Raw genomic sequence first — 14,465 nt, 5'->3', positions numbered from 1 at the left:
AACCCCTGAGCCGCATTGACTCCCAGAGAGAAAATTCACTGTTCTGTTTTGTTTTACCTTTTTTTTTCCAGTTTTATTGAAGTATAATTGACATACAGCACTGTTTAAGTTAGGTTGCACAGCATCATGCTTTCTTATGTATGTCATGAAATGATTACAGTAAGTTAACATCCCTCATCTCATATCAATACAAAAAGTATACATGTCTATATATTTTTTCATTGTGATAAGAACTCTTAGGATTTTAACAACTTTCATAAAGATCACAAAGCAGTGTTAACTATAGTCATCGTGTTGTTCATTGCATCCGTAGGACTTTCTTAAAACTGGAAGTTCGTACCTTTTGACCACCTTCCTTCAATCTCACCACCACCCGACCCTACCCCACCCCCCGCCATAACCACAAATCTGACCTCTTTTTCTATGAGTTTGATTGTTTTTTTGTTTTGTTTTCATTTTTATTCAATTTATTTAGAGTAAAACGAAAACAGTTCACCCATTTCTCCTACCCCTCATCCCCCGCCTCTGGCCTGCACCAGTCTGTTCTCTCTATCTATGAGCTTGGTGTTTGTTTCTGTTTTAAGATTCCACATAAAAGAGAGGTCATGCAGTATTTGTCTTTCTCTGACTTATTTCAGTTAGCATAATGCCTTTGATGTCCATTCATGTTGTCGAAAATGGCAAGATTTCATTCTTATTTATGGCTGAATAATATTCCATTGTGTATATGTACCACATTTTCTTTATCCATTCATCCATCGATGGACACTTGGGTTTTTTCCTTGTCTTGGCTCTTATAAATAGTGCTACAGTGAACATGGGGGCACATATATCTTTTTGAGTTAGTGTTTTCATTTTCTTTGAATAAATACCCAAAAGTAAAATTGTGGGATCACATGGTAGTTCTATGTTTAATGTTTTGAGGAACCTCCATACTGTTTTTCATATAGGGCTGCACCAATTTTTATTCCCACCAAAGGTGCGTAAGGGGTCACTTTCCTCTACATCTTTGCCAACACTTGTTACTTCATTTTGATAATTAACATTCTGACAGATATAAGGTGATATCTCATTGTGGTTTTGATTTGCATTTCCCTGACAATTATGTGGAGCATATTTATATGTGCCTGTTGGCCGTCTGTGTATCATTTTTGGAAAAATAACCATTGAGATATTCTTCCCATTTTTAAAATCAGATTTTTTTTTTTTTTGCTATTGAGTTGTATGAGTTCTTTATATGTTTACCAGATATATGATTTGCAAATATCAATATTTTCTCCCATTCAGTAGATTGCCTTTTCATTTTGTTGGTGGTTTCCTTTCCTGTGCAGAAACTTTTTAGTTTGATATAGTCCCACTTGTTTATTTTTGCTTTTGTTTCTTGTGCTTTTGATGTCAGATTCATTGCCAAGACCCAAGACCTATGTCAAGGAAGTGACCAGCTATATTTTCTTCTAGGGGTTTCAGGTCTTACATTCAGGTCTTATATTTAATCCATTTTGAGTTAATTTTTGTGTATAGTGTACGATAATGGTCCAGTTTGATTCTTTTGCATGTGGCTGTCCAGTTTTCTCAACACCATTTATTGAACAGACTGGTCTTTCCCCATTGTATATTCTTGGCTCCTTTGTCATAAATTAATTGATCATATATGAATGGGTTTATTTCTGGACTATCTATTCCATTGATCTACATGTCTTTTTTTATGCCATTACCATACTGTTTTAATTACTGTTGCTTGGTGATATAGTTTGAAATCAGAAAGCATTATGCCTCCAGTTTTGTTCTTCTTTCTCAAAATTGCTTTGGCTATTTGGGATCTTTTATGGTTCCATACAAATTTTAGGATTGTTTGTTCATTTTCTACGAAAAATGCCATTTTAATTTTTTTTTTTTTTTTTTGGCTGCGTTGGGTCTTGGTTGCTGCGCACAGGCTTTCTTTAGTTGTGGTGAGCAGGGGCCACTCTTCGTTGCGGTGCGCAGGCTTCTCGTTGTGGTGGCTTCTCGTTGTGTTGGCTTCTCTTGTTGTGGAGCATGGGCTCTAGACGTGCAGGCTTCAGTAGGCATGGCAGGTGGACTCAGTAGTTGTGGCTTGTGGGCTCTAGAGCGCAGGCTCAGTAGTTGTGGTGCACAGGCTTAGTTGCTCCATGGCATGTGAGATCTTCCCGGACCAGGGCTTGAACCCGTGTCCCCTGCATTGGCAGGTGGATTCTTAACCACTGCGCCACCAGGGAAGCCCCCATTTTAATTTTGATAAGAATTGCATTGAATTTCATACTGGTTTTGGTAGTGTTTTATACTACCAAACTACTATTTTAACAATATTCTTCTAATCCACGAGCACAGAATATCTTTTCGTTTATTTGTGCCTTCTTCAGTTTCTTTCTTTGATGTCTTGTAGTTTTCAATATACAGGTCTTTCAACTCCTTGGTTAAATTTATTCCTAGGTATTCTGTTCTTTTTGATGCAATTGTAAATGGGATTGTTTTCTTAATTTCTCTTTCTGATGTTTGTTGTTAGTGTATAGACACACAATAGATTTTTGTTTATTGATTTTGTATCCTGCAAGTTTGCTGAATTCATTTATTCTAAATTTTTTTTTTTTTATGGAGTCATCAGGGTTTTCTACATATAATATCATGTCATCTGCAAATTGTGACAGTTCTACTTCTTTCCAGTTTGGATGACTTTTATTTCTTGTCTAAAGCTTTTAGCCTTTCACCTTTGAATATGATGTTAGCTATTGGCTTGTTGTATGTGGACCTTATTATACTGAGGTATGTTCTCTCTATACCCACTCTATTGAGAGTTTTTATCGTAAACGGTTGTTGAATTTTGTCAATTGCTTCTTCTGCATTTATTAAGATGACTATATGATTTTTACCCTTCATTTTGTAAATGTGGTGTATCACATTGACTGATATGTGGATGTTGAACCATCCTTGCATCCCTGGAATAAATCCCACTTCATCATGGTGTGTGATACTTTTACTGTATTGTTGAGTTCGGTTTGCTGATATTTTGTTGAGGATTTTTGCATCTGTGTTCATCAGGGATATTGTCCTGTAATTCTATTTTCTTGTGTCATTCTTGCCTGGTTTTGGTATCAGAGTAATTTTGGCTTCATAAAATGAGTTTGGAAGAGTTTCCTCCTCTTCTAGTTTTTGAGCATTCTTTGCAGTGTTTCCTTTTTTTTTGTAGTCTGAAAACCTATGGGTTATATTTTCTCCATCTTCCACACCCCCTGACATTTCCTCTCTGCCTATAGGTGTCCTTGGTGCTATCAGCTCTCCAAGCTGGGAACAAGGGGACCCAGGCATGTATCACAGCTGCCACTGCTGTGTCTGGGATCATCGCCGACCTGGACACCACCATCATGTTTGCGACTGCAGGGACCCTGAACGCAGAGAACAACGAGACCTTCGCCGACCACAGGTATGGGAGTGAAGGCTGTCCTGTGGGCTCCTGGATGGGGAGAGGTTCAGTATGGCCTGATGGACTTTGGAGATGCTGCCCAAGAGCCAGAAATGTGGTTATATCCATTTTGATTTCAACAGGACGCTCAAGTGGGGGAAGTGACCCACGTAATCAAAATAAGTGCCTTTTCTCAACTGCAAACAGAGTTGTGTTCCAGCTTTGCCTCTCTCACAGCCTAAATCCAGTCTGCTCCAGCAGAGGATAGCTTTTTGATCTTTTTGCTTTCTAAGCTAAAAAGCTGTGCCCCTGATTTTTTCACCATCCCTCGTAGGACTGGTAGTGGCCCAGGCAGGCATGTAGCTCTTACCTAAGTGAACAGTGAAGCTCCGAGCCTGCTGTCTCTCCCGGGCTCTTTAGACTCTTGAGACTCTGCTTCAGAGACTGGTACCAGGGTCTCCGTTTGCTGCTGGAGACCCCACATGTCCTCACCACATGTCCAGCACCTTTCTTCCTCTCTCTTCAGCCCCAGGACTGGGCAGGGGAGGAGATTCCCAGTGCCCTGTCACCCCTTCCAGAACCCAGCCCCTGGGACTGTGATGTCCAGGGCAAGGTCCCCTGACCCATGTGTCCTCACACGTCCCTGTAACTATGACATATTTTCAGGGATAGTAGGAACCCCAGGGAAGAAGCTACAGGGCGGGGGGAAGGGGGCCAAACTGATGAGCCTGAATCTTTAATTGAAGCTTTACCATTAATCGACTATGTGAATTCTGGGCTGACTTTCCTCTCCTCTCTCCTAATTCTCTTACATGGAAGATGAGAGCCTCCTATTAAGGGAGGAGAAACGCATCACCTCTCTTCTTCAACACCCTTTAACAAAAGCCCCTAGAAGTGTTTCTTTTCCTCCTGACTACCAGTGACCAAGCTCTGCCCTTTGTCTCTCCTCCTCCCCATGCTCTCCCGCCTTTCTCAGGGAGAACATTCTGAAGACAGCCAAGGCCTTGGTGGAAGACACGAAATTGCTGGTTTCGGGGGCTGCATCCACTCCAGACAAGCTGGCCCAGGCAGCCCAGTCCTCAGCAGCCACCATCACCCAGCTCGCCGAGGTGGTCAAGCTGGGGGCCGCCAGCCTGGGCTCTGACGACCCCGAGACCCAGGTAGGTACGGGCGGGCCTCGTGGTCCCACAGACACTGTGCGCCAGGCCTCAGAAGAAAGCAAAGGCAAAATAGGAACTTTGGGAGTGGACAACATATGCACGGGTGCGTCTGTGGTTTGGGGACTGGTAGGAAGCAGTTATCTAGGCAGGATAGTGGCATGGACTGTGGTGTGGCCGTGGCTATGGAGATAAGCCAGAAGATTTAAGAGGAGTCTGTAAAGACTCAGCTGGGGGGCTTCCCTGGTGGCGCAGGGGTTGAGAATCTGCCTGCCAATGCAGGGGACACGGGTTCGAGCCCTGGTCTGGGAAGATCCCACATGCCGTGGAGCAACTGGGCCCGTGAGCCACAACTACTGAGCCTGCGCGTCTGGAGCCTGTGCTCTGCAACAAGAGAGGCCACGATAGTGAGAGGCCCGCGCATCGCGATGAAGAGTGGCCCCCGCTCGCCGCAACTAGAGAAAGCCCTGGCACAGAAACGAAGACCCAACACAGCCAAAAATAAAATAAAATTAATTAATTAATTAAAAAGAAAAAAAAAAGAAGACTCAGCCGGGCTTGGTAAACAATTGGACACAGTGAGCGTTGGAGATGAGGGAGAGGTGGGAGGCCGGGATGACTGCGCGTTTCAGGCTAGATCCGTGAATGGACGGTGTCTCCACGTGCCCAGCTGGGGCTCCCGGAGGGAGGGCTGCCCCACGTGGAGATGCAGGTGAGTTCGGTTTGCAGCGTGTGGCATTGGATGTTCCAGAGAGACACTCAGGCAGAACAAGTGTGTAGGCTTGAGCCTGCTCAGTTTGGGGGATGTGGATGTAGGGGTTATTGGCCGACAGACAGTGACTGCAACCACCATCTGCAGAAGGAAGAGGAGAAGGGATCAAGGCGGAGCTGAGGAATCCACTATTGAGGACCATCTTCAGGAGAAAGAGATACCTAAGGAGACTGAGAAGCAGCTGGTAGGAGGAAAGCCAGGGACCTGATGTTAAGAGGAAGGAGTGCAGCAACCCACCAGAGATGCAGCCAAGGCAGCAAGAAAGACAAAGGTCTGAGAGCCAGGCCCAGGGCCGTGGAGGGCAGTGGCCACCCAGCCAGAGCTGTAAGTGAGCAGTGGCCAGATGCGGGTGAAGGAAGGAAGCCAGTGTGTATAGACGCCCCACTTGAAAAGTTTGGCTCTGAAGGGGAGGAGAGAGAGGAGCTGAGGGGCAGGGAAGGGCTCCACACTCTGTGACTCTCTGCTTTGGATTTAGGCACTTCACTGCCATTACCTGCCTGGTCCTTGGTTCCCCAGCCTAGACCATCAGCTCCTCAAGGACAGGAATCATGGTTTATTGATCTTTGAAACCTACACACCAAGCACTGCTCCCACACATCGTAGATACCCAACAAAGCAGTTCAGCTCTTGCTGAACTAACAGCCAACCGTGGCCGTTATTGATGGATTCTCCCCACTCCTGAGTGCAAAACTTAAAAATCGCTCTGCTATTTCAACCCCAGTGTGGTAAACACTTCAGTTTTCACTGCTTAAACCATACTCAGTAAACGAGCCTATTCGGCCCATTTGGACAACACTGGAGAGAGAACCTCCTACCATCCAGCGCCAGGGTTGACGACAGCTACTGTTCTGGTGAGCACAGGGCCACCAGCTTTGCTCCCACACGGCTGTGACCCTTCCCTTCCTGATGTCCTCTGCTGGAGCGGAGCTCCGTAAAGGAAACATTCCATCTGTTGGCTTTTTACTCCTTCTGCTGGCTTTCTCTTTGATAACATCAGAGCTCAGATTGGCTGCCTCCGGAATGCGAAGCACTCACAGAAGTCTCTGCCTGGGTATTGTTCTTACCCCCACGGAGGAAGGAAGGAAAAGCTAGAAAACACATCAGTGGGGATGGAACCCACACTTTCCCCTAGTCCGGCTCAACTTGGAATGAATCAGCTGGGAGGATTTAAATCTTTGGATACAGAGAAACGTATCGAATTGCTTAGAGGCTTAAACTCCCAAATGGTCTAGATGTCCTAGGGCCCAACTTCTTTTGAGACCGCCAGTGGGAGATGTCCCCTCAGAAAAGTGTGCCCACTCGCTGGTCGCTGTGCAGTGACCCGGGATGGGACAGTGTACGCCAGGTGTCGGCAGCACACCTGCCCTCTGCGCCTCCCCATGGTGGTCCCCACCGTTAGCCCCGCCTCACGAGCCCCGTCACAGCCCGAGCTGCCCTGTGGTTTCAGAGGTTGACAGAGATCCCGTGCACCCTGTGGGTGAGAAGCCACGGGATGGAGACGGGGAGGGTTGGGAGGCTGGGCAGTCATGGCGGGGCTGTGCTTGCAGGTTCTGGGACGCTAGAGTTTCTAAGACGTTTTCACGTCCATTATTCAGTTCATCCTGCCAGCAGTGCGGTAAATGGGCAGGGCTGGCACTGCTCACCCCATTTGTAGATGAGGAGCCAGGGCCATAGAGCGTAATACAGTGTGGAGGTGAAGACCGTGGCCCTTGTGATCACACTGACCAGAGTCTGAATCCCAACCTTGCCATTCCCAGCCTCTGCCAGTGTGGACACAAGCAATGTAATTCCCACTCAAAGTGGCAGTGATGAGGGTTAAATAAGATAATGCGCATTGTTCTTGGCTCGGCATCTGGAACATTGCCCTCAACGAAGGGAAGTTGTTGTTTTAGAAGTAGGAGTTGTTATTGTAGCTGCTGGACCCAGAAAACTTAAATGTAATACCCAATATCATGTAATTCCTAAATATGCCTGGTATTTGAGATTCCAAGTCTAACACACAGAAGAAGTGGCCCGTGGTGTCTGTTGAGTTAGAAGAGTGAAGATACTGTGTTCCATCCAGTGTTACATGGGTACACATCTGTATATTCACTCATTCCGTGAGTATTTGCTGAGGGCCCACTACACGCCAGGTCCTGTCCTGAGTGCAAAACACAACAGACAGAAGACCAGGCCGGCCCTCCTACAGCTTCCATCCAAGTTGAGGAAGAAGACAGATGGTGTATAAGTGAATAAATAATAAAGTAATTCCACATACTGCTAAGTGCTATAAATAAAACAGGGCAAGCTGAGGGAGTTTCAGTGGGGGTGGGCTTATAGCTAGAGTGGTCAGGAAGGGTCTCTGAGGACATGACGTTTGAGCTGAGACCTGAAGGATGAGAAAAGCCGGGTTCCAGGCAGAGAGGGGAACAAGAGCAGAGGCCCTGAGGTTGGAACGAGGGAGGATTTCCAATAGGGAAGAAAGACAGACCCACATGCCTATAACATGCTGAGTGAGTCAGGATCCCAGGAACCAAGTCTGGGGACTCAGGTGGGCTGCCACGGAGGCCTTGCAGGCCAGGGCAGAAGGCTTGCATTTTATTCTCAGTGGTCTTGGTGACGAGTTCCGGGCACAGGTGCGTGGCATGGCGTCTCGGGGTGTCTGCTTAGCTGCCCTCATCCTTTCATAGGCAGCTTGTCAGCAGAGCCACCAGCTGGGCGGTGTTTCTGAATATGCTAAATCTACCGGGGTCCTGCTTTCTGGCTCAGCATCTGACTCCCTTAGGGAGCTTCTTCAAGTCTGCAATCTGGTTTTCCACCCAGCCTCGCATCAGAGTCTCCAAGGGTGGTTCCTGGGGATTCTCCTGTGCTGCAGGTTTGGGAGCTGCTGATGGAGAGCCCTGCTCTTGGGCTGTGTGCTCTGGGTGCAGCCTGCTCAGCTGGGCCCATGCTCTCTTTCAGGTGGTGTTGATCAATGCCATCAAAGACGTGGCTAAGGCCCTCTCAGATCTCATTGGTGCTACCAAGGGAGCTGCCAGCAAGCCCGCCGATGACCCCTCCATGTACCAGCTCAAGGGGGCCGCCAAGGTAGAGTGGAGCCCCAATTAGGGGCAAGCGTGCCAGGGGTGCTGCAGTGAGAGATGCACACTCAAGAGTATTGGAGGATGTGCATCTGAGCTCCTTTCTCACTTAGAGGTGCTGGTACTCGTGGCATCAGATCCGGAACTAAAAGGAGGGCTGGGACCTCAGCGCACTCCCTGTTTTCTCTTGACATCTCTTCCCGTGCAGGTGATGGTGACCAATGTCACCTCCCTCCTCAAGACCGTGAAGGCGGTGGAGGACGAGGCCACCCGGGGCACACGGGCGCTTGAGGCCACCATCGAGTACATGAAGCAGGAGCTCACGGTAAGGAGCAACCAGTCACCTCCCTCAGGCTCCACATCCAGCAGCTGACCCCAGTGCAGCTTCTCTGAGACTTCTAGCGTAAAGAGGTTTCACCTGGAACACCTGAGCTAGGGAGGCCCACTCGCCTGCCTGCTGGTACGTTTGTATCATGGAGACCCCATGTGAAACTGACCTCGGAGTTTGGCTAGGATCAATTTGTCATTGTAATTAAATGAATTAACGTATGGCTTGGGACCGTTCAGGTTTAATTCCACTAGAATTGCAGCGTGAAACGAAAGTGCTACAGAAGAGTCCTGGTAAAGGGAAAATTCAGTGTAGCCGCTTGGCCTCGCCTGGAGCTTAAATGATGTGTACACTGTGCAGCCACGTAGCCCCTCCTGATTCCCGTTGCCACCGGCAACACTCACACTGTGGCACACGTACGGATTTGGGAGTCTGAGGTTGGCTGTTAGGAAAACCTGGATGCCTTTACCTGGGACACTTCCCTCTAACGTCAGGCTTCCTTCTGTGTGAGGTGTCTGATCTCAGAGACGCTGACCCCATGTTCGCTCTTACCTTGTTCCACCGTTGCAGAGCGAGGGTGTCCTGGTGAACCTGTGATTGTCTCCTGTTCTTTTGATCCCGAGACAATTGTGGATTGAATCATCCTTATCCCTAGAAATAGAAATATGCTGAAAATGAGTAGTTTCAAACTGAGATTTCTTTTTAATAGGAGGTCTGATCACAGATTCAGCTTCTCTTTTGGAAGGAGGCGTCTTTAGAGGGTCACCTGTGAGGGCCACAAGCCGCTGAAGGGCAGCAGTAGAGACAAGCAATTCTGTTGGGTTTTGCTGGTGGAGGCTGGGGTTCTCTTGTCCTGTTTTTAACGAATCCAGCCTTGGTTGGTGTTGTGCTTAGTTCTCACACGGAGAAGAAACTAAAACATACAGGCCTTAAGGCTGCTGCCTGGTGCTAACCTGCTTGCACGGGCTGGGGGTTTCTTACCAAAAGTCTGGACACACATTCTGACAGGTGTGGGTGGGCCTAATGGTGGCAATGGAAGCGATTTGAAATTTGGAGCTTTCTTGGGAAATGACAGACACATGGTCGACCTAAGTATACCGATGTGGTTTAGAATTGACCCAGACTGTGCATTTTCATGGACACAGGAGGTTTCCAAAGGAGCGTGTGTCCCAAGGCCCACGTTAGTGTGGAGAGCTCTGTCCGTATTCATTCCACTGTAGCATTCAGGGGTGGTCCTGGGCGGCCTGACGGTAGCTGTTCATTTTTAGGGGAGTAGTGATGTTTAACAGTGGTTGGCACATGGCAGGGATGCTGGCTGGGTCCTCCTTTCTGCTTCCAGGAAGACTTCCCTGCTGGAACGTGGCTGTCTAGGGCAGAAGACAGAGCAGCCCCACCTGGTTCGGGAGTCCTCATGTACAGGGACAGCCAGGGCACCCATCACTCATGGTAGAACCATGGCAGATGGGCTGGAAGCAGAAACGGCTGGCTTGACTGGCAGGTGGAACTTTAAAGTGGGATATTCACTTACCATGGCTAATTTATTTCAGCTTCTCTAAAGGTGTGTGTGTGTGTGTGTGTGTGTGTTGTTAAATAATTCACAGTGTCACCACGGCACACTCGACCTGAACACCTCCACACAATTAGGCAGTTATATTTGTAAGAAAGGCTAAGAATAGAAGAAACTGAATGCTTCATTTCCCCCAGCCCCACACCCTCTTAAGGAGAGAGAGCTGAGTCCAGAGCAATGCCTCCAGGTCAGTCCTGCCCTGGAACCAGCATCTGGGCTGCAGAGTTTCTGGGAACTACCGAAGCATGAGCAGGAATGGGCCAGGAGAACTGGGAAGCCGCACAATGCCCCCCCTACCCCGCCCCGGTGGAGGGGGGTAACGAATACACGTTGAGTGTCAGTTTCCGAAGGCAAACAAGTTAATGCTGTAGATCGTTCTCCCTCCCCACGTTGTCCCCATGAATGCCGAGTACAGGTGTGTGAGGCTTATCCACGCCGGAATCTTGAAAGCAAGAATGATATTACTGTACTCAGATTTCTAATTTCCTGCCATTTGACGGTTTCTTCCCGTGGCTGGCTCGGTTTTCAGACACTGAGCCGCAGCCGGTAGGGGAGGCATAAGTTATTTCTGTCCTTCCCTTTTTGATTTTTTCAGCACTTCGATTTCTAACTTCCAGGTATTCCAGTCCAAAGAGGTACCTGAAAAGACATCATCACCTGAGGAATCCATCAGGATGACCAAAGGCATCACCATGGCAACAGCCAAAGCCGTGGCAGCTGGGAACTCGTGTCGACAGGAGGACGTGATTGCCACCGCCAACCTGAGCCGGAAGGCCGTGTCAGATATGTTGACAGCTTGCAAGGTAAAGGCCTTGGCATTGTTTGGGGTGGGTAGGGTAGTGTTCGGTCACGGTTGAGCTGTTTGGTTCAGTTTGGAGAGGGGGAGGGGCTGGCCACGTGTAGAAGGGAGCCGCTCGGTACCTTAACCTGTGTGTGTAATAGGCTACGTGGGAAGGCAGGTGTGCCCGTCAGCCCCTGGGAGGTGACTCTCCGGGGGCAGTTTTGTGTCTGAGAGGGCATGGAGTAGGCCTGCTGACTGACCCTCCCACTTCACCTCTCAGTTCTTCCTAAATAGGCGGGACACCTTCTTACAGAGGCTGTAGTGGAGGCCGCTCTGGCAGTAGTAAAGTGGGCCTGTGGCATTTTGTTCCAGGCCCTTCAAAGGAAAACCACACCCCTCGTCAGCCTGCACCCTTTCCTGCTTCCATAGGTCAGCAGCCATTCTGCGCCCGGAGGGCTGTTGCCATAATTGGGTGAGGCAGTGAGTGAGAGGAACCAAACAGAACGTCAGGGATCTGCCTTTTTGCTCTCTGTGCCAGACGTCTTGGAGCAGCTTTTCTGATCCTTGGGGAGACGGCGGGGGCCACTGCCCTAAGCCGGTGCTCATGGAAGGAGCTGGGGAGACCTGAGCGTTATGACCTTCCCTTTATTTTTGACCTGTTAAGCCAGAGAGCCGTAAGAGCCTCCCATTGAGCACCTCCACCCCAGCCCTCCACCCTTCTAGGGACAGCTGTGGCCCAGGGGCCCTGACTTCTGCTCCGTGATGGATCGATGGCCCCCCTGCCGTGGTGGGCAGATGGGGCTGAGCCACAGAAAGGGAAGAACAGCTGTTGCAGCTCGATGTCCTCAGCAACAGGGCCCTTCTTTCTGGTGCAGTGAGTTGTGGGGAGAGCTGGTGCGGGGTCGGACGATGGCCTCTCGGGTTCCTTGGCAAGGGTAGGGTGGGCTGGGGTCCCTGGGCAGAGGCAGGGTGAGGCAGCCAGGCCGAAGAGCTGGGTGTGGGAGAAAGCACCGCATTTCCTGGTCTCCTGGGTGTGGGGGAGGGTAGAGCGTGGGGAACAGGGGTCGGGGGGGCGCCGCAGAGGGTGGCAAGAGGGTCGGGCCACTGTCCTGAGGACCGAGTGCGCTGGGCCGGGGAGTTTAGACTCTCCTGAGGCCACAAGTACAGTTTTGATGCGCTCAGTGGGATCTGCCCTGGCAGAAGCGATAATTCCCCGAAGGGGTTACGGCCTCCGTCAGACCAGTATTTACCAGGGACTTCCCTGGCGGTCCAGTGGCGAAGACTTGGCCCTCCAGTGCTGGGGGTGCGGGTTCAATCTCTGGTCAGGGAGCTAAGATCCCACATGCCTCGGGGCCAAAAAGCAAAACATGAAAAACAGAAGCAATATTGTAACAAATTCAATAAAGACTTTAAAAATGGTCTGCATCAAAAACAAACAAAAAAAACTCTTTATAAAAAAAACAGAACAGTATTTACCAGCCAGATATGGCCTAAAGGCCACCGTGGTGTATATGCAGGGCACCTGATAGTTTTGGAAGGGCTGGCATGTATGTTCTGTCATTCGATCCTAAATGGGAAGGGTAAAGGAATTCTCCTAATGTGATGGATGATGAAACAGGCTTGGAGAGGTGAAGTGGCATGACCAAGGTCACACAGCTGTTGTACTTACAATCAGAACCAGAACTGAAATCGTGTCTTCTGAGTTCCAGGCTAGTCTTGTTTCTGCTGCCCGTGGCCTCCCAGCCATAGAGCTCGAGGTCGCTGTGGTTGATGAGTGATGGGTACTTTTGTCTCCACGTTACAGACGTGAAATGAAAGGGGGAAATGGAAGGCAGCTGTGATTTTCAAGTCTATTCCCTCACACACGTTCCCGTTTTCAGGGGAGGAGGTTAAAGATTAAAGGACCGGTGCCGTTTGCCCAGCCTCAGGTCCTCACTGTTATCCCACCCTAGATCAGGCCATCCTGATTTTGCAGGACAAAATAACAGCCAGAGCTTCACACGCCAACACCAGACTTGATGACAAGAGTCACTGCTGAGCCCTGAGACTCCTGTTAGGATAGGACTTACTGACACTTATGTTGCCTTTGGTCTCCTGTATTCCCATCCCTTCACAGAAAGGAAACAAGGCAGCTTGCCAGAAAGGGCATGCAATAAGAACATATAGAAAGCCAGGGATGCCTACTGGTGGGTCAAGAAGGAACCCTCTGTGCCAAGCAGAGCGCCACGTGGCCATATTTGAACACCACCTTTGGGGCTGAGCAGGGCAGAAACGGAGGCGCAGTAGGTCCCATACTGACTCATCAGAGACAGGATTACGCTAATTGCTCCGGTGGGGATGCAGACTTCCCTACACCCTAAGGTTATTCTCATGTCTGTTTCTTTCTGGTCTTCCTTTCATGTCCATACGTCTATGTCAGATACAATTTTTTTTAATTAATTTATTTATTTATTTATTTGGCTGTGTTGGGTCTTCGTTTCTGTGCGAGGGCTTTCTCTAGTTGCGGCAAGCGGGAGCCACTCTTCATCGCGGTGCGCGGGCCTCTCATTATCGCGGCCTCTCTTGTTGCGGAGCACAGGCTCCAGACGCGCAGGCTCAGCAATTGTGGCTCACGGGCCTAGTTGCTCCGCGTCATGTGGGATCTTCCCAGACCAGGGCTCGAACCCGTGTCCCCTGCATTAGCAGGCAGATTCTCAACCACTGCGCCACCAGGGAAGCCCCTCAACAATTTTATATCTCTGATTACAATTAATGTTACATGACTGTTTCTGCGTTACTAGCAGCCATTATAACTGACTCTTTATTGACCACAAAATACTCTGGTAATGAATATACTCTTTCCCCCACCATCAGATGCTTAGATTGTCTGCAGTTTTTTTGAATCATCAACTTTACTGCAGTGAACATCTTTGGGTGTATCCGTTTCTCCTATGCTTTGGATGATATCCTTAGGCAGGCTCCCAGAAGTAGAATTAGAATGTCACACCATTTGACCTCCTAATTATTGCTCGATTGCCCTCCCCCAAGGGATCTATCAGGTTAGAGCCACCAGCCGTGACCAGCAGCCCCCGCACAGCTCTCCAGGAGGGCCTTGCACGTTACCTACTGGAGGAGCATCATAACCCTTGTCTTCCCCCAGTGGTGTCTCGTCGAACCAGACATGGGCTCTGTCCTCACACTTGGAGACACGGGGGCGAGGCTGATTAAAACGCAGGAGGGGTTAAAGGCCTGGCCCGTTAGTCCTCAGATGAATACAACCAGGCTCATAAATGACAGATATTGGCCACTCGAATTATCCCCACCCCTCTTGGGGTGGTTTGGGGGGGTCAGGTAAGCGGAAATTTCCCAGGTGTTGCCCCCAACAGCCCCCAGTCCTGGGGAGAGGG

General features: G+C 49.1%; 1 protein-coding gene across 8 annotated transcripts in view; it reads left to right on the top strand.

Annotated features, from left to right (window-relative positions):
• TLN2 (talin 2) overlaps positions 1–14,465 on the top strand; it is a 446,766-nt gene that overhangs the window by 398,318 nt on the left and 33,983 nt on the right. For all 8 annotated transcript variants that reach the window (XM_057543407.1, XM_057543408.1, XM_057543401.1 and 5 more), the window contains 5 exons: positions 3,270–3,436; positions 4,392–4,575; positions 8,285–8,410; positions 8,612–8,728; positions 10,916–11,101. In XM_057543407.1, coding sequence (XP_057399390.1) covers positions 3,270–3,436; positions 4,392–4,575; positions 8,285–8,410; positions 8,612–8,728; positions 10,916–11,101 — 780 coding nt within the window. The remainder of the gene's footprint in view (positions 1–3,269; positions 3,437–4,391; positions 4,576–8,284; positions 8,411–8,611; positions 8,729–10,915; positions 11,102–14,465) is intronic.

This window comes from Balaenoptera acutorostrata, chromosome 3, assembly GCF_949987535.1.
Source record: "Balaenoptera acutorostrata chromosome 3, mBalAcu1.1, whole genome shotgun sequence".
NCBI classification, from domain to species: domain Eukaryota; kingdom Metazoa; phylum Chordata; class Mammalia; order Artiodactyla; family Balaenopteridae; genus Balaenoptera; species Balaenoptera acutorostrata.
Note: the sequence above shows the minus strand (reverse complement) of the source record. Positions and strands in the feature narration are given on the sequence as shown.